At 36.5% G+C, this 26,142-nt stretch overlaps 1 protein-coding gene across 5 annotated transcripts in view; it reads right to left on the minus strand.

Annotated features, from left to right (window-relative positions):
- Positions 1 to 26,142, minus strand: part of LOC120305917 (glutamyl aminopeptidase) — a 129,258-nt gene that overhangs the window by 47,937 nt on the left and 55,179 nt on the right. The window contains exon 1 of one of the 5 annotated variants that reach the window (XM_039338339.1): positions 1,391 to 2,338. The exons of the other annotated variants lie outside the window; for them this stretch is intronic. Coding sequence (XP_039194273.1) covers positions 1,391 to 2,028 — 638 coding nt within the window. The 5' untranslated portion in view covers positions 2,029 to 2,338. Of the gene's footprint in view, positions 1 to 1,390; positions 2,339 to 26,142 lie in introns of those variants that run through there. 5 annotated transcript variants of the gene reach the window in all.

Genomic DNA, 26,142 nt, shown 5'->3' on the forward strand with positions numbered 1-26,142 from the left:
GTGATAGTTATATAAATGTATTAGAAATATATGTATACTTGAATGATATGTGTACTAGATAAGTACATGTAGTCCTCAACTTACAACAGTTCATTTAGTGACCATTCAAAGTTACAACAGTACTGAAAAAAGTGACTTATGGCCATTTTTCAGACTTACGACCATTGCAGCATCTCTATAGTCACATGATCAAAATTCAGATGCTTATCAATTGACTCATATTTATGACGGTTGCAGTGTCCCAGGGTCATGTGATTATCTTTTGTTACCTTCAGACAAGCAAAGTCAACAGGGAAGCCAGATTCACTTAACAACTATATTACTAACTGCAGTGATTCACATAAAATGGGGCAAAACTCACTTAGCAACTATTTCATTTAGCAACAGAAATTTTGGATTCAATTGTTGTAACTTGAAGACTATCTTTATAGAATCATAACTGTTTGCTGTTATGATATATCATATTATGTTTTTTTCCTTTTTCTTGTTGCATTGTTTACTTTTTTTAGAAAGCACTTTTATGTTTTTTTTTCTCTGTCACATATATATATTTCTATCATAAATGTCTTTGTGTGTTGTTCCTTTTCTTTTTCTTTTTGTTATTATTTTAAAACCAATAAAAAAGGATTTCCGTATATGGACTGAGATGTTGAGATTTCTCACAGTCTGAGATCATGTGTCACAACCAATGGACATCCCTACTCCCAAAGTCCTGTTTCAAAAACAGCTGCACTTTGAAGTTGCGATTAGGAGGATGAGAAGCAACAACCAGATTCCTACCTAGCCTTCCACTAGATAACATTCCACTGATAACATTTCTACATCTCTAACAGTAGTCAACTCTTAATCTGGATGCTGCCATGTTATTACCAAACCATTATACATCAAGATACTTTATAGGCAACAAAGGGAAGAAATTGTGCATTAAAAGAAAAAAAAAATGCAAGGCTTCCTGGATGTATTTTCTACAAAAACAAGGCCATCATTGTATAAATAATGAATTTCGCTTCTAATATAATAATTTAAATTAAACTACCAGACATATGTTTCCTATCTTGGAACATTCTGCCTAACAATATAAAAGTAAGATTAAGAATAAGATAAAGAACTTTATAGAACAAAAGCATAAGAGATATGTGCTTATTTTGTTGCCTTTGTAAATATGTGATAAATTCATAAGCAAAAATAAACCATATTCCCAGACCACCATCTCCGTGTTGTAGCTATCATTATCCCATTATCCCATTCCCTAATATTCATTATATATATATCCATATATGAAAGACCACAGTTTTGTGGTGAGGAAAGAGAAAGTGTAAGATGGAGAGAGAAAGAGAGAATAGCCTTGTGCAAAAATAATAGTGCAAAAAATGTTAAAAGAAAGATTTACTTGGTCTTTCCATTCTCTCCATAAGTTGTGCTATAAAATCCAACCAGGGAACCATTCAAATAGCCTTTGAACTTCATACTCAGGAAATAGTTGCCAGGACGTAGGTCTTCTTCTGCCTCTATCACCACATATTCTTGTGGTTCATATCCAAAGCAACGCTTTATCTCAATGACCTGGCCCAAGGATGTCCTGAGCTGAGGCATTTCCGTGATCTTTGTTTCTCTCAGGTGAAGCCACAAATGCTTGGTTGTCTGTTCTTCCAACCTGATGGAGATATTTACCATTCCGGTGTATACCTCGGCTTCCATCTCAGGAGTCAAGTCTAAGTCGTAATGAACAGGGTGAACATAGTTGGGCAGCCTGAAAGTTGTCCAGCCTCCATTTTCATCATTTTTGGCACTGCAAAACACACTGCTCCCTGAAGGATTTGTGACATCTGGAGTACTGGATGTGGGTGGTTTTGTTGACACTTGCCCATTGTCTTCTGGAGGATTGCAGGCCTCAGGTTTTAATCCTAAACCTAATCCGAGTCCCAAAATTAAACCCACCGCAATTACCACTCCACAAATGATGGCCACGTGCTTGCCTTTCATGCAATGCATTTTGGATGACTTATCTTCAATATCCATTCCTTGCATCTCCCACTATGCTCACCAAACTTAAAACAGACACATTAAGCAATAGTGCGGTTGCTTGCTTGCTCTCTTCTCTCTCTTTGGCTGAAAGGACTCCACTGTATTTAATAAGTTGTCTCTTCCTCTTTCCTTCTCATCTGCTTTTGCTTGCCTCTCTCCTCTCTCCCTCCCTTCAGTTCTCTGTCAGACAGTTAACAAAAAAAAAAAAGAAGTTTGATTTTTTTTCCAAAGGAAAATGATTGGTAAAGCAGGAATCGGTTCAGGAGAGAAGAAAGAGGAAACGCATGTAGAAGAACTTTGTAGCTGCTCCTATTTGCCTTATAAGCAGCACAACCCCACCCCCAACTCCTCCTGCTCTGGTCAGAGTTAAATATAAAATAGTGCTGTGTTAATCAGCAGTTGGATATGATCAAATGCCAAAGCTCCGTCAGCAGCTTTCTAAAAGACAGTTCACTGCCAGAGAGGTGTAGCTGATAAAAAATCTCAACCTTCGTCATTACCTTTACCTTTCTCATCTAGTTTCTTTTATGAGTAGGGGTCTCCTCAGACTTACAGCTCATGTATTTGGGTATGTGTGTGTGGGGGGGGGGAAGTGCACGTTCTTGATTTTGAAAAAAAAGTCCTTTCCACTTCTTAAATCTTTCTATTTGGGTTTTCCAAGTTGACTTTACTTTCAGTTTTTCTATACTCTGTTATTCCAAGTGGTTAGAGAAAGAATATTAAGCTGCAAATACAGCTTCTTTTTTCTTCTTCTTCTTTTTCTTTCTCTGTCTGTTTCAGACAGTAAATGTCGGCTCTTTTTTTTTTCCCCTACACACAGAAAGCCAAATGTAATCCCCAAGAATCCACTCTAATTTGCATACTGAGCAAACAGGCGGCAGTGGACATACACACCTGATTTAGCTATTTCTGGTTCACTGTGTTTGTTCAGAGAGATAATTGGGATACTTGGAGCAAAGATGATTTCTGTGGGCTAGTCGGCGCGTTACAAATATCAGACCAAATGCATGAAAAATAAATTTGACATTCAAATGGTTCTTATCCTGTGTATGAATAGTTTTTGCAATCTTTGAAAACTATGCATTTCCAAGAACCTATTCTTGCATTCCAACAAATATGCCAAGAATAACCTCAGGACTGGAGGGGGGGGGCAGCTGGGTTGCACATTTAGGTTCATCTTTCTCATGTTGAGAGGCAGTTTCTGAACCAGAAAGCTTCACAGGAACATGGATCTGGAGATTTGTTGCTAAATGAAATCACTTCAAAACTGTATACCACTGCTGATAAATAGTAATTTTGCAGAAATATGTCACGTTTCATAGTACAGGTAGTGCTCTGCTTACAACAAAAATTTATGTTGCTAAGTGAGAAATTTGTTAAGTGAGTTTTGCCCCATTTTAGGACTTTTCTTGCCACATTTGTTAACTGAATCACTGCAGTTGTTAAATTAGTAACACAGTTGCCAAGTGAATCAGATTTCCCCATTGACTTTGTCAGAAGGTTGCAAAAGGTGATCACATGACCCTGGGACACAGCAACCATCATAAAGAGTCAGTTATCAAGCATCTGAATATAAATCACATGACTAAAGGGATGCTGTAACGGTTGTAGGTGTGAAAAATGGTTATAATTCACTGTTTTTAATGTCGTTGTAACTTTGAATGGCAACTAAATGAACTGTTGTAAGTCGAGGACTACCTGTACTATGTAGAGGTCAGCTATTGTTCTCTTATGGGTTCAGTGAAAGGTACAGCTTGACAAATAGTGCATAAACTTTTACACACAGCAGTGTATGAAGGAAGTAGAATCCCATGGAAGCTTAGTGGTGAAGATACTTGGAAGGTTGAGAGTTCAGTCCCAGATAGTGGCATTTTTTTTCTCTCCTAGGGCACAAAGAAAAAATATCTGCTGTGAATTTCACATGGCATCAGGAAGGGCATTTGGCCAGTAACCACTCAGCTCCATCCAGTTGCCCTGACTCTACTCTTAATAGGGACTACAGGATCGTAAAAGGGGAGTAGTGTATGTATGAATGAGTGAATGGGTTGACAACAAGGTGTTTGAGAAAGCTGTGGATGTATGAGGAAGATTGAATCCTGAAAAACCAAAATGGAGAATAAAGAATAAAAGATACTTAGTAAAGCTGCGTAGACATGGTAGAAAGAAGAGATAATGTTCAAGGACTGTTTAAGAAATAAAGTTAATTGGATCGGTATGAAGCAGTTGCAGTTCTGCTTCCTTTTCATTTTGTTATATCATACATTTAATTTCGTTGACTTATTTTTCTTTTTCTGCATTCCCCAAAACAATGCTTACTCTGAAAAGAATAGCATGGTAGGTATATCTAAATATGTCTGAACTTCGCTGTATATAATATTGTCCTGAAAATCAATTTAAAGTCAGGTAAGCAAGAATGAGGTTACAGCTTGTTAATATACATTTGAAAAAAAAATCCATTCTACTATATAGTACACAGCAAAAACTGAACAAAGTAAGCATCTCAACAGTCCTTGCGATAAATTATCAAAATATGGATAAACTTTGGATTTTCTAGTCATAGAATGCCCCAGAATAATTCTTCAAATTGAGAAAAAATAGCTCTGTTGCACTAAAAATCAAGAATTAAAGTAAAATTATGGAGAATATTTTTAATTTTAAAAAGTAGTAAATGTTGAAAGCTGAACCTGAGACTGATATCCTCCCTTTCCTTTCCTTTCCCCTCTCTTTTGATTGCTAAAAGTTATGCTGATGCAACCACATTATATTCTATTGTAATAACATTATAATTTTATAAAGATTGAGTAACAGGCAACAGAAACAGACAGAGGCTGGCTTCATTTAGCTTTTCTGACGCCAATCCATTGAACTTGGTGGTGCTCCCAAGCTGATATGAACCACATGCCCCAAAGCACTTTCTCATTAATTCCATTTCTAATATGGAGGAGTTATCACATGAATTGCTACGCATTCATAGCACTGCACAAACAGCTGTAAATTTTGGAAAACTGCAAGCAATTTTATCTTGCCCAAGCATAGACATATAGGAAAATCATGCACTGCATATAAAAGAGGAGTCTTATCTTGGTGCCAGTCCAATGCAGGATGGCATTTTTTAAAGGATTACACTTGTTATTATTAGCCAAGTTTAATGTAAACAGCTAATGCCTTGGTCACATCTGATATTCACTTGCTAAACTGGAAAATTCTGATCTTATATAAACTTATTTAAATGCATGGTGCAAAGAATTAAGGACTTTTTTATATATTTTATCACTTTCTTCCTTGACTTTCTTTTAATCCTTGATTCAAGAAATATGAAGCAATAAAGAAATCAGTGAACTTTGCAAACCAGGATATAAATAGTTTATGCATATAACTTTATGTAGTATGTTTAATGTGTTTTTGTTTTCATTTTATGGCTTTCGTGGTAATATTTAACAATAACCTAGAGCGAAAATATAGATTTAAAAGAATATTTAAATTACAAGAATCACATTAACATCCATGGAAAAGGGGGTACTGTCTTCTTTAATCTGATCTCCTCTAAATATACTGGATCACAGTTTCTTGGAATCCTAGACAATTTAACCTCAAGAGCTCTGGAGAACCCCAAGCTAGAGAAGGTGGCTTTATTGTATGAAGAGGAGAAATGATTGAATCCTTTCCACTTTGGATTTACTATTTTGGAAGCGAAAGGTCAAATGGAACTGATGGTGAACCAGAGGACAGAGTCCTAGAGCAAACAATAGGGACCTGAATAGTACAGATAAGTTATTCAATTGTCTTTAGCAGTGCTAGTTTGCCATTAGTAAGGTCTTCAGTGACAGCTAAGAATTTTGTTTCCCTTTTCTCATTTTTCTAAGCAGAGAAAAAGGAGTAAGAAGAATAAAGAAAAGCAAAACAAACTTCTATTATGCAAGCATACAGAATTATGTAAGTCCTTAAAACCACTTATGATGCCAAAATACACTCAATCATCTAAGTAATTGTAATAACTTAATCTAACGATGGAGAATTTTAGAGGCTGAGCATCATATGCCTGTTGACTCAACACAAATACTATGCAAACTATTACTTTTCATCACACTTTTTCCTCTTAAAGATTCTCAGCTCATTGTGGGTATTAACTAGTGGAAGGAAGAAGGTGAAAAATAGCACATATAAAATACACACATATATTAATGACAAGAACGCAATTTACATTGATAGATAAAATGTTCAGCACTTAGTTGGTTATATTGGCAATCAGAAAAGTCTTAGTAAATGTTACAATTGCTCCATGAAAAATCATTCTATTCTTTGTACTCCAATGCTGTAGAAAGAGAAAACATATTTAAGAAAGTTCTCTTAATATTTATCTGGCTTTCCCATCCCTGGTTCTCTTGTGATCAAATTCAGTATTTTAAAGCATTTAATAGACTGTATCTTTTTTGGAAGGAATTTAAATCCATCACTGACCACTATCAATCTGATTTTTTTTAAAAAAAGGTTATTTGTATTTCTCTATAGTAAATTATTAAAATAATTTATAAGTGCGCTCATTTCAAAATGCCATGTTTGCCTGTGAACCTGAGCATCAAACAAAGAACACCAATTATAAGCAACAAATATACAGACAGATTAAGAATGCATGCTGTATCCTCATATGTGCAGAAAAAAACAGAATAACTTCCATAATTTGAAATAGGTACTGAGCCAATTTATTCAAGGCAAATGACCAAACAATAACAATTGTTCTGAAACATTTTGTTATGAAAAACTACTAGACCAGAAAAGTTTGGAATTGTCCAAATCGTCCCAGTTCTGTTCCTGAACCTTTGGGTGAGAGGGAGGAAAAGAAACAGAAACAGAACTCAAAAAATAAATTTTATATTAGAGAAATAATATATTTATACTAGCATTAGTTAGATAAGATTATTTTTTTAATCTGTCAAGGAAAGTTTCTGATTCTATTATTTTACCACCTAATTTTGCTGCTAGAGTTCTCATTTCCTATGATACAGAGAGATATTTACCTGTATGAAGTATTTTGGATGCTTTATGCACTCTCAGACTTGAGAACTACAGGACCTCATACTAAAAGCCTCAAGACCTCTCCCCCAATCCTCCCAGGGAGTTTCTGTAGTTTTGACAGATGCTAAAATTGCTATTGAGCAAGAAGAGATATTATGTGAACCATTTGTTGTAATGGGAGTCATCAGGCATAGGTAATCTCCTTATGTTCAAATCCTTTACGCAGGGGTTCTCAACCTTGGCAACTTTAAGACTTGTGGACTTCAATTCCCAGAATTCCTCAGCCAGCAAAGCTTCTACTTCTTACTTCTAGTGGTCAGTAACAATCATCACATAGCCTGCCAACTAACAAACAATAATAGCAACTGTGAGAGGGATCTTAGAGTCCTAGTGAACAATCACTTAAATATGAGCCAGCAGTGTGCTGCAGCTGCCAAAAAAGCCAACACAGTGCTAGGCTGTATTAACAGAGGGATAGAATCAAGATCACGTGAAGTGTTAATACCACTTTACAGTGCCTTGGTAAAGCCACACTTGGAATACTGCATCCAGGTTTGGTCACCAAAAGATGTTGAGACTCTAGAAAGAGTAGAGAAAAGAGCAACAAAGATGATTAGGGGACTGGAGGCTAAAACATATGAGGAACGGTTGCTAGAATTGGGGATGTCTAGTCTAATGAAGAGAAAGACAAGGGGGTACATGATAGCAGTGTTCCAATATCTCAGGGGCTGCCACAAAGAAGAGGGAGTCAAGCTATTCTCCAAAGCACCTGAAGGCAAGACAAGAAGCAACAGATGGAAACTAACCAAAGAGAGAAGCAACCTAGAACTAAGGAGAAATTTCCTGACAGTTAGAACAATTACAGTAGAACGACCTGCCTCCAGAAGCTGTGAATGCTCCAACACTGGAAGTTTTTAAGAAGAGACTGGACAGTCACTTGTCTGAAATGGTATAGGGTTTCCTGCCTGAGCAGGGGGTTGGACTAGATGATTCCAAGATCCCTTCCAACTTTATTATTATTACTATTACTATTATAAACCTTTTAATGTGGCTGAACTCCAGATCGCAGATGTAAACTTTTTTTTGTTTAATAAACTGAGTGACAATTCACAATGGCCCTGCGTCATTTATGGCATCAAGAGTGAAGTCAGCCCTATGTGAAATGACGCCCTTCCCTCAAAAACAAAGATGCAATTTTAGCAGCAACATCTACACCTACTTCAGTACCTCTAGAGGCGGGGGTGTCAAACTTGCAACATCACGTGAAGTAATGAGACGTATCACGATTTTTTTGCCATTGCCAGCAATGGGGTGGGCGCGGTTTCGCTATGTTGCATCTGGCCCATGGGCCGGAAGTTTGACACACCTGTCAAACTGTCACTGTCATGATTAAGCAACTACTGTAGAAAGCTTTTGCCTAATAGACTGGAAGAAATCCAACTGCTTCTTCAATTATTTGGCATATATTTTGGAGTTAGTCCACAACTGTAGAAATATAAAAAACTTTCATAATACTATTTCCCAGGACACCACCCAAGTGGTGGTGCCAATAATTTAAATTCAAATTAGGTCAGTTCCAATTACATCGAACATTATTAGATTTTTTTTAGGACCCGTCTAAAAAGAAATGTTATGGCATTCTACTACATACAGTACCTGCTCTCTTGGAGGCTGCATTCAAATAAAATTAACTTGCCAAGATCCAATTGATGGATGAAATTGGTATTTGAAAGCAGAACTGCATATGCAATATCATAATGGAATATTTTTGGTCTTTGAAGCTGTATTGTTATTAATTTCTTAATAGCTCCTTTGTCACATATAAATAAATACAAAAGTCACAAAATGTATTTTCCTTCATTTCATTCTAACCTCAAACAGGAAGAAGAATGTAGAAGTTTCCAGTACCTCTGAACCATAATGCTAGAGGATTTGTATTGCTGGGAAGCAGAATGGCAATATAACCTTTCCCTTGACAGATACTTAAAGAGAACAAGAGCTGTTGAAAGTATTCAAAGACTCAAATGTAAATATAAAACATAAGCGGGGGAAATCCTGGCCAACATACCTGAAATGTTGGCACAGTTTCTGATTATGATAAATTTACCCTGCAAATCAGTACATCATTTTGTTTGTGTGTTCCTCCCAGTTAGGTATGACATATGGTAAGTACACAAAGAAGCCCATTTAGTTTTCTTATCAATATTTTTGGTAGTGGTTCACCATTGTCATTTTTCTAGGGCTAAAAGAGAATGACTGGCCCCAAATCATCTTCCATATACAAAATATATACCATCTGTATATAAACAGAGAGCAAACTTTCCTTTCTAGCACTGATGATGTTAAATAGTTGTGTAATGAAACATCTGTAAGACAACAATAAAGCTCAGAGAGCACAAAGGACCTCACAGTTCAACCAACGGTAGGATTCAGCCAGTTTGCATCACTTCAGCAGAACCTGTAGCTAATTTTTTGTTGCCCAGGCCCAGAATGGACTTTCGGAAGTGGCATCCACACAGAAAACTGTTTGTTCACATATTTGAATCCCACCACTGAGTTCAACCCTGAGCTGTAGTACCAAAGTCATCTAGCTGGTTTCCATGACTAAGACAGAACTAGCACACAGGTTTCTGCACTACTCAACTAGTGCTTTAACTGTTTGGCCAAACTGACTCCCCTGAACATGTATAAAATCAAAAATAAATTCTGCTAGGTTCAAGGGTCTAATACCACATTTCTGTTGGGGAGCAAGCTCCATTGAACCTAATAGAATTTATTTTTGATTATACATGTTCAGGAAAGTCAGTTTGGCCAAACAGTTAAAGCACTGAATAGTGCAGAAACCCATATGCTAGTTCTGTCTTAGTCATGGAAACCAGCTGGATGACTTTGATACCAATAGAAGAGAATATTTGTGGAAGTGATATAAAATTTAATATCCTTTTTTTACATTTTTGCACTTTTAACTTCTGATTTCTGAGAAAGCATTCTTTACTGTTTGAAGTTTTCCCTAAGATATTTAGCTTAATATGGAGCTTTGTGAGTGGCAGTATCTGACTGGCCTTCTCTGGGCTTAAAACCTTGGTCAGGCATGGATAATATGTGTCTGGGACTTCTCCAGGGAATATAAACGTTGTAGGCTAAGCTGAAAAGTCACAAAAACATCCCAAGCAAATAATTTTTGTATTGCTGCCAAGAAGCTATGAAGATACATCCAAGAATTCAACAAGAACTGAGTTCAGCTTGAAGAAAACTTTACCTTATCTCCAGTGGTAAGATTCATATAATTTAACAACTGGTTCTGTTCGTCGTCATTACCGGTGCAACACGCCTCACATACTCATCATCACCACATTGTCATCACCAGTGCCACACACGTCACATTGTCATTATCACTGGCGCAACGCGCGTCGCATTGATGTAATCGCTGGCACGACGTGCATTGCATTGACATCATCACCAGCATGACGTGCGACACATTGACATCATCACCAGCACAAGGTGCCTTGCAGCGGCAGCATCATCAGTGTGATACACCTCACAGATTTATCATAACCAGTTCACCGAATCAACAAAAAGTTAGGTATCAGTTACTTTTCTCAAATATATACTCATACTTGGTCTCATCTTTCTCAAAGAAATGTCTTAACTGTATATTTGGATCTTTTGAAATGAGATTATTTTATGCTGAGATTGTTTGCTGCCTAGAGTATTCAGGAAGAATACAGGTAAAGCAAAGTAAATAAACATTTTTTGGGGGGAAGGGCATAGATTTATGAAAGAAGAATGATAGAATTTCTGTCTCTACATGATATGGTACAATCTATTTTGAAGGATTCCATCAATTTGACTTCATTGAAATCCATGGCAATTTTATTTTATATCTGTCTTTTCAGGTAACGATTGAATGAATTACAGTGGAATAATGACAGGAAACCCAAACATATATTTTCATTTGTTTTTTAAAAAATCTTCAACAAGATTTTTGATTAACTTCTTCCAGTAAGAAAGAATGCAATTGGATTAAAAGCCATAAACCTTAGAAAGATAAGAGGATATTATTTTTGACTTGTTATATGAATAGTTCATGTCTCAGCCCTACTCAAATAAAGCAGTCCTAACAAATTTTGGGGAAAACATCACATAAGTAGCCAATAAAGTCAAAATTCCATTCCTTCCAGAATCTAAATTGTTTTTATGATGGTTTTCTCACATCACTTTAAGCCATGGATTCTTTAATTATAATTTGCTGAATAAACCACAATTGGTTGGACTAGTACAATATATTAAACAAAAACAAATGAACTTTATTATGATTTTGCATTCTATATGAACCAGACCTGTCTGTGTATGTTCTTGGTTTTTTTTTTTTTTTTTGACATAAATAGATCTTGACCATTAGAAACCTTGCTTATATACTCCAAAACATGCAAACTGTAAGAAATTTCAGATCTGTCACTTCCAAGCACACATAGCAAGTGCCCTAACTAACTGGCTATTTCACTTTTCTCAGCAATGCAGGGAAACATCTAAACATCTGTAAAAATGGAAATGAAATGTAGATTGATTGCCCTGAAAAAAAATTAAGAGACAAAACCATTATTATAGTAAATATTCTTCTGGCTCTGCTTTTCCTACAGAAGAAAGAAAAAAAAAACGTGGCTTCTTCATCTTGACTGCTATTGCTGTCAAACAATCATTAATTCTTAAAACTGCTTAGAGTGTAAACACTGCTGACTTATGGAGAACACAGGATTACTTGACAGGTTGTGTTTGCCATCCTTTTCACTTGTAACCAATGTCATAATGGAAATGGAAAGATTTCAAACTAAATGCATGAAATGTAAGCCACTTGTTATTTCTTTTCTAGTTTTCAAACTGAAATGCTTGCAAATTGATTTATGCTGTAATTTGATCTTGACAATGTATTTTACAAAGTCATGTTATGTTTGAAGAAGTTCACTAAATTAAAAGGGCAATGGTTCAGCTTCACTGGAAAATTAATCCCTCCATTCTTCTTCCAGTGATGGCCAACCAGATGTTTTGGAGACATTTACAGAACACAGTAACTGTGGTAGATTCTGCTATTCAGTAACAGATTGCATAGGAACAACTGATGTATATCTATGTAGCTATAAAAAGCAGTATGTTGATCCAACATGTAAAACAAGCAGGCATGAGCCTCTGAAGATTTCTTCAAGATTGTAGTGATCCAAACACGAATACTTCGAAATCTGGGGCAAATTTTACCGTTGGTATGAATTAAGGAGAACTGCTCGGACTTCAAGTTAATGGTAGAATTAAAAGATCTATATAACTGTACATATAATTGTATATATAATTGTATTGTATAGAAGATGAGCTTATATAGAGGTTAAGAATGATGTATTAAGCTTTTGTACCATGATAGGAACTGATAGGAAAATTCATTCTGGAATGTCATGTTTGTCCATTGTTGTTTTAATTGTATTATGAATAAAAATATTTTTTAAAAAAAGATTGTAGTGATCCAATATATAAGTAAGCATTGTTAGATGTTTACTGGACAACCTGTGTCCCATTGGGTCATTGTTTTAGAGATATTGGCCAGCAAAAAAGTAGTGGGAGTTGGAAAGATTTCCAACTTCCTGCTGGCTTTCCCATTGAGCTTCCTTATGGGACACTGGAAGGAAGCATTGGAAAGCTTCCTGCCTGCCTGTATCCCCTTTCTCTTCCCCCCTCCCTCCCTCTCAATCCATTCATTCCTTCATTCCTTCAATCATGCAGCCTTCTCTCTGGATTGTTTGTTTGCATTATGTGATACTCTGTTAATGAGATAAGAGCTCTTGTTTTGATTACTGCTATTATTTCTATAAGGACATTATAAAAATAATGGGTTTTATACAAATGGGAAAAAAGTATTCATAAGGAACAATTACGTCTATTTCTGGTGCATCTATTGAATCTATACAACACTTGGAATATTTTCTTGTATTCCACTGAAGGTTTTGTACCAGACTTAACTATGAGTTCAAAGAAAAGGAAAAAGTTCATTTCCTTACTTGAATGTGAAGCACTTACTCTAATATAAAAAATCTTGTAGTATGTTAAAATACTTGGAATAATGTCTCTCTATCTCCCCCTAAGAAGAATTTCTTTTATTTTGAATGTTGTGGTCTCTTAAGCCCACGGCAGTCCACAGGGAGTATAATTATGAGCTGAGTTTCGGTAGTTTGCTCTGTGGATTTTAGTAAACTTAGGCTCCTCTAAATCTTTTAACACAGCTTTATCCTACTCATATTCAGCTTTCACACACACACCAATATTTTTTATTAGTTGTAACAGGTGCAATTCAGGGTATGAAAGTATTGACATTTTGACATGGGGAAAAAATGGCTGAAAGGCAAATGAAGAGTTAAATGAAATGGTTTCAGTGATGCAGGTATTGTATGTATTGCATTTTCTTTTGGGTTGTCTTTGCATTATACCTATTCTTTTCATTTCTGTCTCAACCCTTTTTAATTTTCCAAATAACAAGTCATATCAGCTCCAGGAAAATACAATGAATCAGGTAAGCAAATCACTTTACAGCAAAACACAGGAAACTCCAAGCATAATCCTTTCCCAACCTCAGGCCCTTGTGTATTGGACAGCAATATTGAATGATGAAAGATGAAGTGTCAAGCACCTGGAAGGCATTCAGAAGCATGCTCCAATACAGGTTACAGTTAAATCACTACCACCAAAGAGATAATCCTCTTTATTCAACAATTTATTATATAGAACAAGCAAAAAAACATGCAATCCATTTCTCAATCAATACCCAACTCCCCTCAAACAATGGCTTTCTGTCGCTTCAATGTATCATTTTTCCCCCAGTGAAATTTGAGTAAACGAAGATTTATTGAGCTTGGACCTCCCCAGTTTGACGCATATGTTTATGTCAAACTACTATATGAAGTTTTACCATTCAATCCTTATGACAATAAAAGATGGCGAACTCACTCATGGCAGGGAGATAGCAAATGCAAGCTTCATGCCTTATGTACTTGCATGTGCTATCACATTGCAAATATGAAAAAGCATAGCTTGTGCCGTGATGTCATGATACCTTTTTCATTATTTTGGGGTTATTGGGATTAGGAATAAATACCTATATACCAGTGGTGGCGAGCTCTCTCTGTGGGCATGCGCACTGTTGCCCCAGCCCCATCTCCCCCATGGCCCCCTCCTCACCAGCAGCCTCCCCAGAGGAGAGTCACCCCCAGGCGCAGCCTGCATGGAGCAGCACAGCCAAGGACATGGCAGCCGGGCAGTGGGGACAAGACTCCGCCCTTGTGCCTTGTCGCACGCATATGCTGCTGCAGGGCAGAGTGTGTGTCTGCCATGGCACTTCTGGGCTACCTGGGCGATCTGTGGCGGGCCATGGAGGTGGTGGGTGGCCCAGGGGGACAGGGCAGGGGTGGGGCAGGGGTGAGACAGAGCGGTGGCAGGGCGGGATGGGGGTGGGGAGCAGGGCAGTGGTGGGGTGGTTTATGGGCACTTGGTGTCTAAAAGGTTTGCCATCACTGCTATATACCAATCAGGCAATTTCATTTAGATGACACCCCCAAAACATCCCTCCAAGAAAGAGGGTATCCAGAAACCAGGAAACTAAGGTCAAAGGGACTGGAAGCCATGGAATTGCTGCTCCTCTGGATTGGAGGGATGTTTTGGAGGTGTCAGCTAAATGAAATCTGGGCTTTTGGATTTGCTCAGAACAATTTGGATTTCTTTGAGCTCAGAGAGTGGGTTGGAAATGATTGTGCTTGCTGTCTTGTGGCATTGACCACACCTACCTTGCTGACCATTTTTGCTACATCTATAGAGGTGTCTTTTTTTAAAAAAAAATGGTGGTGGCTTTTTCAGTTTGACTGGCCTTGAGGGATCCAGTGCTTGGAAGAATTGTTCAGGGTGCTCTGTAGGACCTTTCAGGCTGTTTCCTGGAAGAATGGGTTGAAGAGCAGGCTAAAGGATGAGCCACACAGAGGATGGTCTGTTTTTGTTCTTTTCCTGAGTTTGCTGTATTATTTCATCTGTGAACTCAGCTGTGGTGTGAGCATTGGATAGGCAAGTTGGTGGTGGTGATGGGTTTACAGTAAAGTAGCAGACTATTGTGGACACTCTCCTTCCTGGAGGCCTTTTTGTCTTTCCTCCTATAACTCCAAGGAAGAAAAATGGAAGGAAAAGTGTTGGACTGTGGATTTCCCACTTGGAATGAGGATTGATTCCTCCCTCTTTCTCCTTCCTCTGGGTGACATCTTAAGGAGGAATTGGTCAGGGACGAATTTGAAAAGATCCCTTTGCTTGCTGGTGGTAGCAGCAAGGGAAGGGTATCAGGGAATGTGTGTGCCTGTTGTGCTAAAGTGGGAAGGTGCTTGCTGTATACCCTGACAGTATTGAGAGCTAGTGAAGCTTGAGATACCTGGCTTAGGGTGCCATGGGGTGCCTAGCTTCTCTTCCCAGGGATGATTGCTGAGGACAGTAAGATTAGAATTTGATTGGCCTGGATATGGGAAGAGTCCTGGCTTTTGGCTGCTGCTTCTAATTGCCAGGTCAGCATAGAGTAATCTTAGTTGGCACTGCATTTTCTAACTCAAGATTGGTAGACAATGTGGGTGTCCTCCTGGACTCATGATTCCTGTTTGAAGAGCTGGTAGCCATCAGGAGAACCTATGTACAACTTTGTGTTCCACCTATTCCTAGATTTGGGTGGTCTACTCACTGTCACTCATGCCCTAGTTACTTCCTGATTGAATTACTTTAATGCACTCTACATGGGACTGCCCTTGAAGAGTATATGGAACCTTCAGTTGGTACAGGATGCATAGTACAGGTAGTTATATGTATCTCTAGAGCAGGACATTACACCTTTACTTGGTGAGGTGCGTTAGTTGCCACTTAGCTTCCAGGTCCCAAAAAAGATGCTGGCTTTAATCTTTAAGCTTTAATGACTTGGATCCAGGTTATGTGAAGACAGCCTCTCCCCAATGATATCTGCCTGTCTCATCAGATCTGTTAGAGAAAGTATGTGGCAGGTCACAGAGGTGGTGGCCCTTCTCTTCCTTGGTTCCTGTGTTAATGAGCCTTCTCTCCCAGAAATAAAGTTGGCTCCACCCGTTAATGTTCCAGAAGTCCCTCATGACTTGACTATGTCACCATAAAAAATGGTGACATTTTGAGGTGGTTCCCTTATTGCAGATAACAAGAGAGTTATTCATCCTCTCTTGGATCTTCTGTTTCTTTATATTTTAAATCATTATTGTTTTATATATTTATTGTTTTTAATTTAGTGTTGTATGCCACCCAGTGTCACTGTTTGTAATATGATTGGCCATACATATTCGATAAACAAACTAGTACATTTAAGATAAGTGAGTATACATTGATGGTACTATACAATAACTGAATTTAACATTAGCTAGTTTTTGCAAATAGCTCTTTTTTTGGCGAATTCCTACACTGTTATTAAGTTTGCCAATGCCACAATGCTTATAGCAATTCTTTATAATGGCCACTGCACTTATTTTATATATGTTGAAGGTATGAATATAATGTTTGTTTGTTTATGTACTACATTTCTGTGAGACTTCATCACTTCTTTTCTCTCTAATTCTCACTTCTTTCGTGGCTCTGTCCTTTCTTGCTTACTATAACATTAATTGGCTAACTGAACTTTTATCAAAGAAATTTCACACTATTATAAATATTACTGTGTCAACATATATTAGGTTCTCCTTCCTGAAGAATAGCCCAATGATATACATGAAAGGATGAGATTTGCCACAGCTGACACCAGGCTTGTTTTGAAACTAATGAAGTGGTATCATTTTCTATCAGCTGAGAATTTGGATCAACCAAATTTCCCACCAGGAAATCCAGTGTCTCAAACCTGATCCAAGCTGGCAAAGTAAATTGCAGCCTCGCCTCTCTTTTTTTTGGGCAAAGAGATGAATTCTCAGTACTCATGGTTAATTATTGGAGCCAATGCCATTGCACTTTCCACTGGGCCTGCCTGCAAACGCTGCTGATATTAATTCTGCATGCACCCAATAGCAACTAATATTTGCAGTGTTCATGATCTCTTGAAGGGTACCAGGAAAAGCTTTTTTCCCCAAGGCAAGGAATCCACACCCTCTGCACTGTTAGTTTAGTATCTATTTAATCAGATGAAAAGTATGTGCAATGTTCAAGGAAAGACTCTGCTATCTCAAAGTTTCAGGACATTAGCAAATGAAATGTGGCAAAAGATAAGATAACTATGTTGAATGGTGGCTTCATGCCTTTTGACACAGCTCCAGTTGTAGATATAAATATCACTCCCCAGGACTATCTTTGATTCAGCTGTAATGAAGGCTTAAGAAGAATGAAATGGAGTAGTCAGTCCAGTGTAATCAGCTCCCTGACTCTTAATCAGATGACTCCAAAATATTTACCTGGAACCCAGCTGTAAGCCTGAATTACTTTTGCAGGTCTCTGCAACTATCTTTCTCCATGGAAACGCAGCTCTACCATAGTTTGGTATAAAATTAAGTGAAAAGTTAATATAACCACGTGCATTTATATACCATCTTGCTGTGAAATCTGGGTGAGGGGTCCCAGACGGTTCTTGCACAGCAGGAAAGCTCACAAAATTGGTTTCCTGGGAGCAGTAACTCTTGCTACATCACCTCTTTCCCCACCCACCTCTTTTTGGATGCCCCTAAACTTACTACAAGACTGAGAAGCAGGCTGGCCATCCTTGCTTTGTGACTCTCAAAAACAAATGCATATTAAGTATATTTCTAAATAATAGATATATATTATTTAATATTCATCCTTTTCCACTACCCTGACAACTTAGAATATAAATATTTTGCTGTTAATTTAGAACATTTTTCAACTTTAATCCATTTTGCACAAAAATCTAGACATAAACTCTCCCAGTTCTCACGTGTATCAGTGTTTGGTATACAGGAAAAAGGTTTTCTGTGCTGAATCTTTTTTTTTTTTTTACCTTTTCTAAAGGCAACTGATTGCATATAATTCCCATGGTGACATTTAAAAATGATAATGCAGTCATAGCTTTAATCAGTACATGACTTGATTGATCAGAATGGGCTTGTAGCTAACATGAACTTGTATTTAGTGTTGCCAAAAAGGTTACAGATAAATGTAATCCAAGTTCTTGCAGTCTTCATCTGTCCTAGCATTCATTGAAGGACATAAATTCTGATAAAGAGGTTGAGTTTTATTGCTCTCTCTAAGTTTTAAATCACATTTCTGATTTAATATATTAACTGATAAGATAAAAGTAATCTTGAAATTGCCTTTATGGAAGAGACAGATAAGAAAATGGTTCTTCAGATTTTCTATAGACAGCTTGTGGGTTGGCCAAAGAGCAATAAGGGCTGATAGGGTTGATAGATAAATGTTCATAGGTACATAGCTATTTCTTTTCCAATATTGTCATCTTTGGTTAAATAGGTCTTTCAGATTTTTTAAAAAGTTACAAAAACTTGCCGAACGCTTATGTTCAGAAGCAATAAACAGTAGTGGAAAAGCGATTTTTTTAAAAAAAAGATAACATTGTACATGAACTCAGTCAAATTATTTCCAGGATGGTTCTGTTTTTAATATCTTCTTGAAAACCAGCAAGAATTAGTTTGCTTGATCTTTAATTTTCGATATTTGGGGTATTCTGATGGAATTTGTCATTTCAGTGATGGTGATAGACTTAACAATTGGTTTATTTATGTATTTAGCATATGATATATCATACATGGACTAGCAATATATATTAAAATTTCAACTAGAGTAGTAGAACGCAATAAAATATAAATATTAAAAAGTTCTATGTTCAAATACCAATGTCTATGCCATCTAACCACTGAAATGCAGCATTGTTTATATTTTTAAAAAATCAGATACTGGACTGGTATATGTCCTTAGCTTACAGCCAGCCACAATGTGTTCTACAGTTTGACATGAGTCAAACTGATAGCCAGTCACACTGGGGGGAGGATACTACACCCCATTTATACAGAAACTCCCAGCAGATGCCATGTGTGGTGCGAATCCTATTCAGGATTGTCTATTGCTAACATGGCAATTCAAAGCCTGGCACCTTTTTTGTGGGAACAACGTAAGTAAGATAAGAAGATTAAACAAATGTAGATGTACTCCTCCTGGAGGGATGGGATTTACTTTTTGGATGGCATGCCTATTTAATTTTTAATAAGAAGGTTGATAGGGTTTTTAAGTCTCATATTTTAAGAACTTCCTTACTTCGGGTTTGGAAGAAATATTATAGAAGTGATTCAAGAATTCCATTATGGGCTATCCCATGGCATGCGATAGAAGGGAGAAGGAGAGGAGTTAAGATGGAGAGTATTTCTTATACACAATTACTTAGATGGGATGGTAAAAATTGGCAACTAAAATCTATGGAAGATTTAATACAAGAAAATATTATTTATTCATGGTTTCAGTATAGACAATTATTGGAAAGGTGGAAGATAGATTGTAAGGTGGGTTTGCTCAGAGAGGATGAGAATTTGTTAAAACAAATAAAAGATCAAAGACGAACCCATATCAAAAGAATTTATGGGGTGTTAGTGGAACTGGATTCAGAAGCAGAACTAGTTAAAGATTGTATGGTTAAATGGGCACAAAACTTTGATGAATCGGTTCCATTAGATACTTGGGAGATTATTTGGGTGAGGAACGTCAAATTTACACAAGCCCAAAACTTACGGGAAAACTTTTATAAAATGTTTTACAGATGGCACCTTGATCCACAAAAAATGTCTCGTATGTATTTAAACTTGCAGCCTAAATGTTGGAGATGTGGTTGCTTGGATGCTACTTATTATCATATTTGGTGGTCATGTAAAAATATAAAAGCTTTTTGGATTAAGATATGGTGGAATATTCAAAGAATTTTTAAAAGAAGGATAAAATTTACTCCACAATTGTTTTTGCTGGGTATTGTTTCCGATTGTGACAGTAAAGAAACTATATTAATGTTAAATTTAATTACAGCAGCTAGGTTGTTAGTAGGGCAATGTTGGAAGAAGGAATCTTTGCCTACTTTTCAAGAATGGTTTCTTAAAGTTTCTTACTTAGCGGAAATGGCAAAGATTTCGGCTTTCTTGAAAGACCAATCGCAAGAGAAGTACCTCTTGGTATGGAAAAGATGGATAAATTTTATACAATACAAGTATGATATAAAAAATATTATTTAGCTTTTGAATAATTTATATTTAAAGTTTAAGATATTTTTTAGATATTCTCTTTTTTTCTTTTTCTTCTTTTTCTTGTTTCTTTTTTTTCTCTTTCTGCTTTTTAAATATTGGTGTTAAAGTATTTTATAATTTGTTTAATCATTGTAATCAAATTTGTATATGGTTTATTTGTATTTAAAACCTTTTCTTTTAAATTTTAATTAAGCCTGTATTCAGCTCTGGGAAGGTTGGGGGAGGGTTGGGGTGGGTTGGGAGGGTTGGGGGAAGGGAACTTTTTTGTAAAATTTTAAAAATTTTCAATAATAAAAAAAAAGATTAAACAAAGACCTCCCACAAGGCTCTGTATGGGCACCTATACTATTCAATGTGTGTGTGTGTGTGTGTGTGCGCGCGCGCGCACGCGCAAACATATATTTGTTTTCGCCAAGACACTTCCAATTTTACGTGGGAGAAAAAACCCAAATAACCAAAGACCTATACACACACACACACACACACACACACACACAGACAGACAGATACTATAGGTCTTTGGTTATTCGGGTTTTCTCCCGTGTAAAATTGGAAGTGTCTTGGCGACGTTTCGACGAAGCTGAAAACACCAGCCTGAAGATGACAAATGAGACTTCGTCGAAACGTCGCCAAGACACTTCCAATTTTATGCAGGAGAAAACCCAAATAACCAAAGACCTACATACAAATACCTGCGAAAACCTCAGAAAACATATATATATATATGTGTATATATATATATATATATGTGTGTGTGTGTGTGTGTGTGTGTATATATATATATATATATATATATATATATATATATATATATATAAGTTATGCTGGCGACAAGGGGATACAAATTTGGATACGCTGATTGGCCATAGCAGTACAAGAAAAACACGTGGAAGTGACTGACAGCCTCCTATCCAAAGGTCTTAAAATCTTGGGGAAATTCTTCACTGACTGGAGGCTCACTCCTTGCACCAGCAAAATAGTAACCATGTCTATTGGGTGAAATCATCATCATCATCATCATCATCATATGAAAAATAGGATAAACATTTCAGCTCCACTTCAGTGATATATTCCCTGATTCACAGAAGCAGACTGGTAGGCAAATGAAAACACTTGTGTCATAATGTTATGACACAAGTACATAATTGCATCATTTGCCTAAGATACCATGATACATATATTGTCACTTTAATATCATTGTGGCTTATTATGCATGCCTGTTCATTGAGGTCTAATTCCTCCCCTCCCTCCAAATTTGGCTATAAATGATTGCTCATCTCTTCTGCTTTATAGGAGTTAGCACTCATAGGTTTTTTAAGAATACTAGGAGAGAGCTAATATTTTAAGGCAACTCAAGCTGAAAATCTCATCCATTCAAAAAAGTTGCTTTCTCACAGTCCCAGAGCAATGCTTGTTTAAATTTAATTCAATATGCACCATGCCCTAAGTTCAAATTTATATCCCTTCTTTCAGCCTAAATCCCACAAAGTTTGAAAGTCAGAAAAGTTGGGAAATCTTGCAAATAAAAAAGAATGATGCATACTATCTGAAAATAGAATAGTCACTGAAATCAATAGATTTCTTCCCTTTTCCAGAAATTAGAAAGTTCAGGTTGTTATGAAGAGCAGAAAGTATTAAAATTGATCATAATGACCCCATAACAATTTCTGCATCTCAAATGATTCAGATAGTAATCACAGAACATCTCTGGTGGAAAGTGCTGAGTCTTTGAAGGCTAGTCATAGTTAAAGCACACATTGTAAAAAAAAAATGGCATATTTTTTTTACTGTCCTTAAAAAATAAGATTAGAAGTAGCAAAGAAGTGGATAAAAACTGCATAGGATGATTACTGATCAAAAGTGAGCAAGCCATCGAATATACAATTTTCATACTATCCATTCAATGAGTTCCTTTATTGGGATTGCAGCCATGGGTGCCAAGGGCAGGGTGAATGACAAAAATGGTCATGATGCAAATTCTGTCTTTTTGTGCTTGCTTTGCAGCATCACACACAAGTACAAAAGGGCATGGGTTCCACCACATACTTTTCTTCTGTCTCGTGAAATCTCCCTTGCTTGTGTACATCAATTTTTGAATGATTAATTAATGGCGACTAGCTGTCATGTTCCCTTGATCTTGGAAACAGAAACTTATAATCACAAATTGTAATAAAATGAGTATGAAGTTTGAAAAAAAATGCTTTTTGATTATAATTGTCCTGTCAGATTGTCCGGTGGCCCATTGAATTAAGTCATTTAACTTTACTATACTCCACTATTTTTAAATATTTTGATTTTGTTTTAATTAGATAAAGCCAGGCATTATGTTGCCCAACATCTTGGAACCCACACAAACTTTAATAAGGAGATGATATTCATTAATTTAAGTCAGGTTCACATATCATTAGATATAGCACACTGAAAGAGCTAGTTTGGTGTAGTAGTTAAGCTAGAAACTGGGATAGGCTGAGTTCTAGTCCCATCTTTTTTTTTCAAAATTTTATTTAAATTTTCAATACATATAATACTTTCCATACATTATATATAAAACTAAAAAAAGAGAAAAATACCTTTAAAATAAGACCTTAGGTGTCGCTCCTCTATCTCCCCCCAACTGCGTCCGCCCTCTCAGCCTTCCTTCCTTCCTTCCCTACTCCCTCTCTCCTCTCCTCTCCTCTCCTCTTTCCCCTCATCCCTTCCTCCCTTCCAACTTCCTCCCTTCCCTCCTCCTCCCCTCTTATCCCTCTTCGGATACAGTTCAGGGGAAACACCCGAGCGGCACCTCCCTCTAAATTACTCCATCTATTTCATACTTTAATATTTCCATGTATACCTAATCCCACCCCTCCCCTCCCGCCTTACCCCCCCCCCCCACTTCCCAGAGCAAAATACAGGGTTATTATAAACAAAACTAACACAATATATAACTTTTAAAACAAAAAAAAATCTATACAATAAACAAATTCATACATTATCCTTAACTCACTCTAAACTTAACAAAAAATATAATAATATAAACAAATCTACTATAAATCAAATATTATAAGAATCTATAAATAATAATTATAACCTTTAATCATAAAATAAATGGAACTTTAAAGTTCCATATTTATTCTGAATATAATCTATCCACCTTCTCCACACTATAATAAATTTTTCTTGTGTATGGTCCTTTAAATAAGCAGAAATTTTTGCCACTTCCGCTAAAGTGGAAACCTTAAGTATCCATTCTTCTAAAGTAGGCAGCGAATCCTTCTTCCAATATAAACCTACAAGTAATCTTGCTGCAGTTATTAAATTCAACATTAAAATAGTTTCAACATTTAAATTCATAAAAATACCCAATAAAAATAGTTGAGGAGTAAATTTTATCTTCTTTTTAAAAATCTTTTGAATGTTCCACCAAATCATTATCCAGAAAGCTTTAACCTACTTACAGGTCCACCAAACATGAAAGTAAGTTGCATCAGTACTACCACACCTCCAACATTTGGGCTGTAAGTTAGGATACATACAAGCCAAAGTTCTAGTCCCATCTTAAGCACAAAGCAATCGGGTGATCTTGGGTAAGTCATCCTCTCTCAGCCATAGGATGAAAGCAAAGTCCAACTACTTCTGAAATCTTGCCAAGAAAACTGCAGGGACTTCTTCAGGCAGTCATCTAGAGTCAGAAACTGACTTGAAGACACACACACCCTAAAAATCCCAACCAACCATAAAATGAAATTGTACACATAACCATGATTTATTGAATAAATTACAAATTAAACTATTTAGTTTGATTTAAAAAAATCACAGCAGCACAACACAATAAGCCTAAACCAAACATGCCACATTATGACTTTGTAAAGACCCACTTCAATCCACATCTTAAGAAAGCAGAACTCTTGAAAATGGTTTCTTCCAACAGGAACTTTTATTAAAAGAAATTGATAGCAGGCATCATAGACAGGATCTGAGGGATTTCTTTACAATTCAATGTTTTAAAGTATCCCTAAGCAGTCCCCACCCCACCCCGCAGTTCTTCCAGGCGATTCAAACAGGCAAATTTCTAGGTGTTAATTCCAGGAGAGATAACATCAATCCAGCTCCTTTGGCATGATCATTCAACATCTCCTCACACAGATCCCAGATGCTGCATCTTCCCCCCCCCCTTTCTCTCGCTGGACAGTAAGGAGGAGAAGTTTAGAGGGAGCATAGGATGAAAGGCAAATGGCTACGTTGTTATGGTTAGCAGACTTGAAGCAAATCAACAAAAGGTTACTTTGTAGCGAATAGAGGAAGTGAAAGTAATAAAAAACTCCATGCACACACCCCTCCCCCTTAGTAGTATGACAGGATCCAGGAGAGAGTAAGAATTGGTTTTATATCAGAGAAGATAGATAGAAATGAAATATAACTGGATTCTGACAGACTTACTATATACCATTATAAATTATAAATAACATAATCTACGCAGATAAAATTTGAACTATTTACCTCAAGTACATGCATTTTTCATTCATTTTGTGGAATCCATTTTTATGAATATGTGTAACCATGTATGAATCAGAAATGAGAAAACCTGTGAATGAGCTACTTCTCCATATGAACTCAAAGTCTAGAAATGCATATAATTACGTTCAGAAGATTTATAGCTCAAGATCTATAGCAGTTTCCTTTTTCTTCCTCCTTCATCATGTATATCCCCACCTTCTTCTGAATGTGGCATTTAACGGCACATCTCCCTGATGTTAATATTGTATGTACTATAATTAAACATTTCTTTCCCGGAACATTTATTGACTTTCTTCATCATTTCATGGCATTTACATAATTACAATCTTTGCAACACTTGTCAGATCTGAGTTATCAAGTCTGTTTACACTGCAGTGGAAAACTATTTAGAGAGAGGTACAAATATAACATTTGTATCTATAACAGTAAAATATGTGGTACTCAAATTCTATCTACCTATCTATCTTCTATCTGTCTATCTATCTATCTATCTATCTATCTATCTATCTATCTATCTATCTATCTATCTATTTATCTAATCTTTTTTTAGGGTTGCTTTTTCAGTAACACTCCAAGCTATGAAAAGTTCTGCTTATAACTTTAACTAAATTATTTAAACTTTTGGGTTTAGGAGGCTGAAAGAATATGACTTGCCCAAAGTCACCCACCTGGTTTTATGCCTAAAGTGGGACTAGGTCTTCTGGCTTCTACCTTGCTGCCTTAAGAGCTACATCAAACTAGCTCTTTATTCAAGCTTGCAAAATGACATATAGAAAGTGTCTAAGAGTTAAATATGGACACTACATCTTGAAATAATATTTAGATCCAGATGTCAGTGATCTTGAATTATTTGTATCCACCTGAATGGGTTCAGCTAAGCTAATTAGACTATAGTGATTCTTTATCTCAAGAATTCCAATAAAATAACTCATTGTTTATGTAAATCTAGCTAAAAACCTCTTTGTTTCTGTGAATAATGTGAATGCACAGGAAATATTTAGATGGCAATCCTTCAGTTCATGGAAACAAATGAGAGACTATAAAACTTAAGCTCTACTCCTCTGCTTTTACAGAGAAAAGCCAAAGATACAGTATATGAAAATGCAAATCATCTGGGATTGAATATTAAAAGACCTTGGGAATAGAGAAAAAGTAATAGGAATATGGTGCAAGTTTAGGTGGCTATTGGGCAACTATTGTTTATTAATTGGTGTTAGCATTACAAAGAAGGTTGATGAAAGTGTTACTGGTTGGAAGTTGATTAGCTCCAAAAATACCTTTTGTCGTGCTCAAAGCAGCACAAGGCATTGCCACTGAATGCAAGCTCAATCTTTAATAAGGCTTTTCTAAT

The sequence above is a fragment of the Crotalus tigris genome, unplaced genomic scaffold, assembly GCF_016545835.1.
Source record: "Crotalus tigris isolate CLP2741 ecotype Arizona unplaced genomic scaffold, ASM1654583v1 scf7180000017695.2238764, whole genome shotgun sequence".
Lineage (NCBI taxonomy): Eukaryota > Metazoa > Chordata > Lepidosauria > Squamata > Viperidae > Crotalus > Crotalus tigris.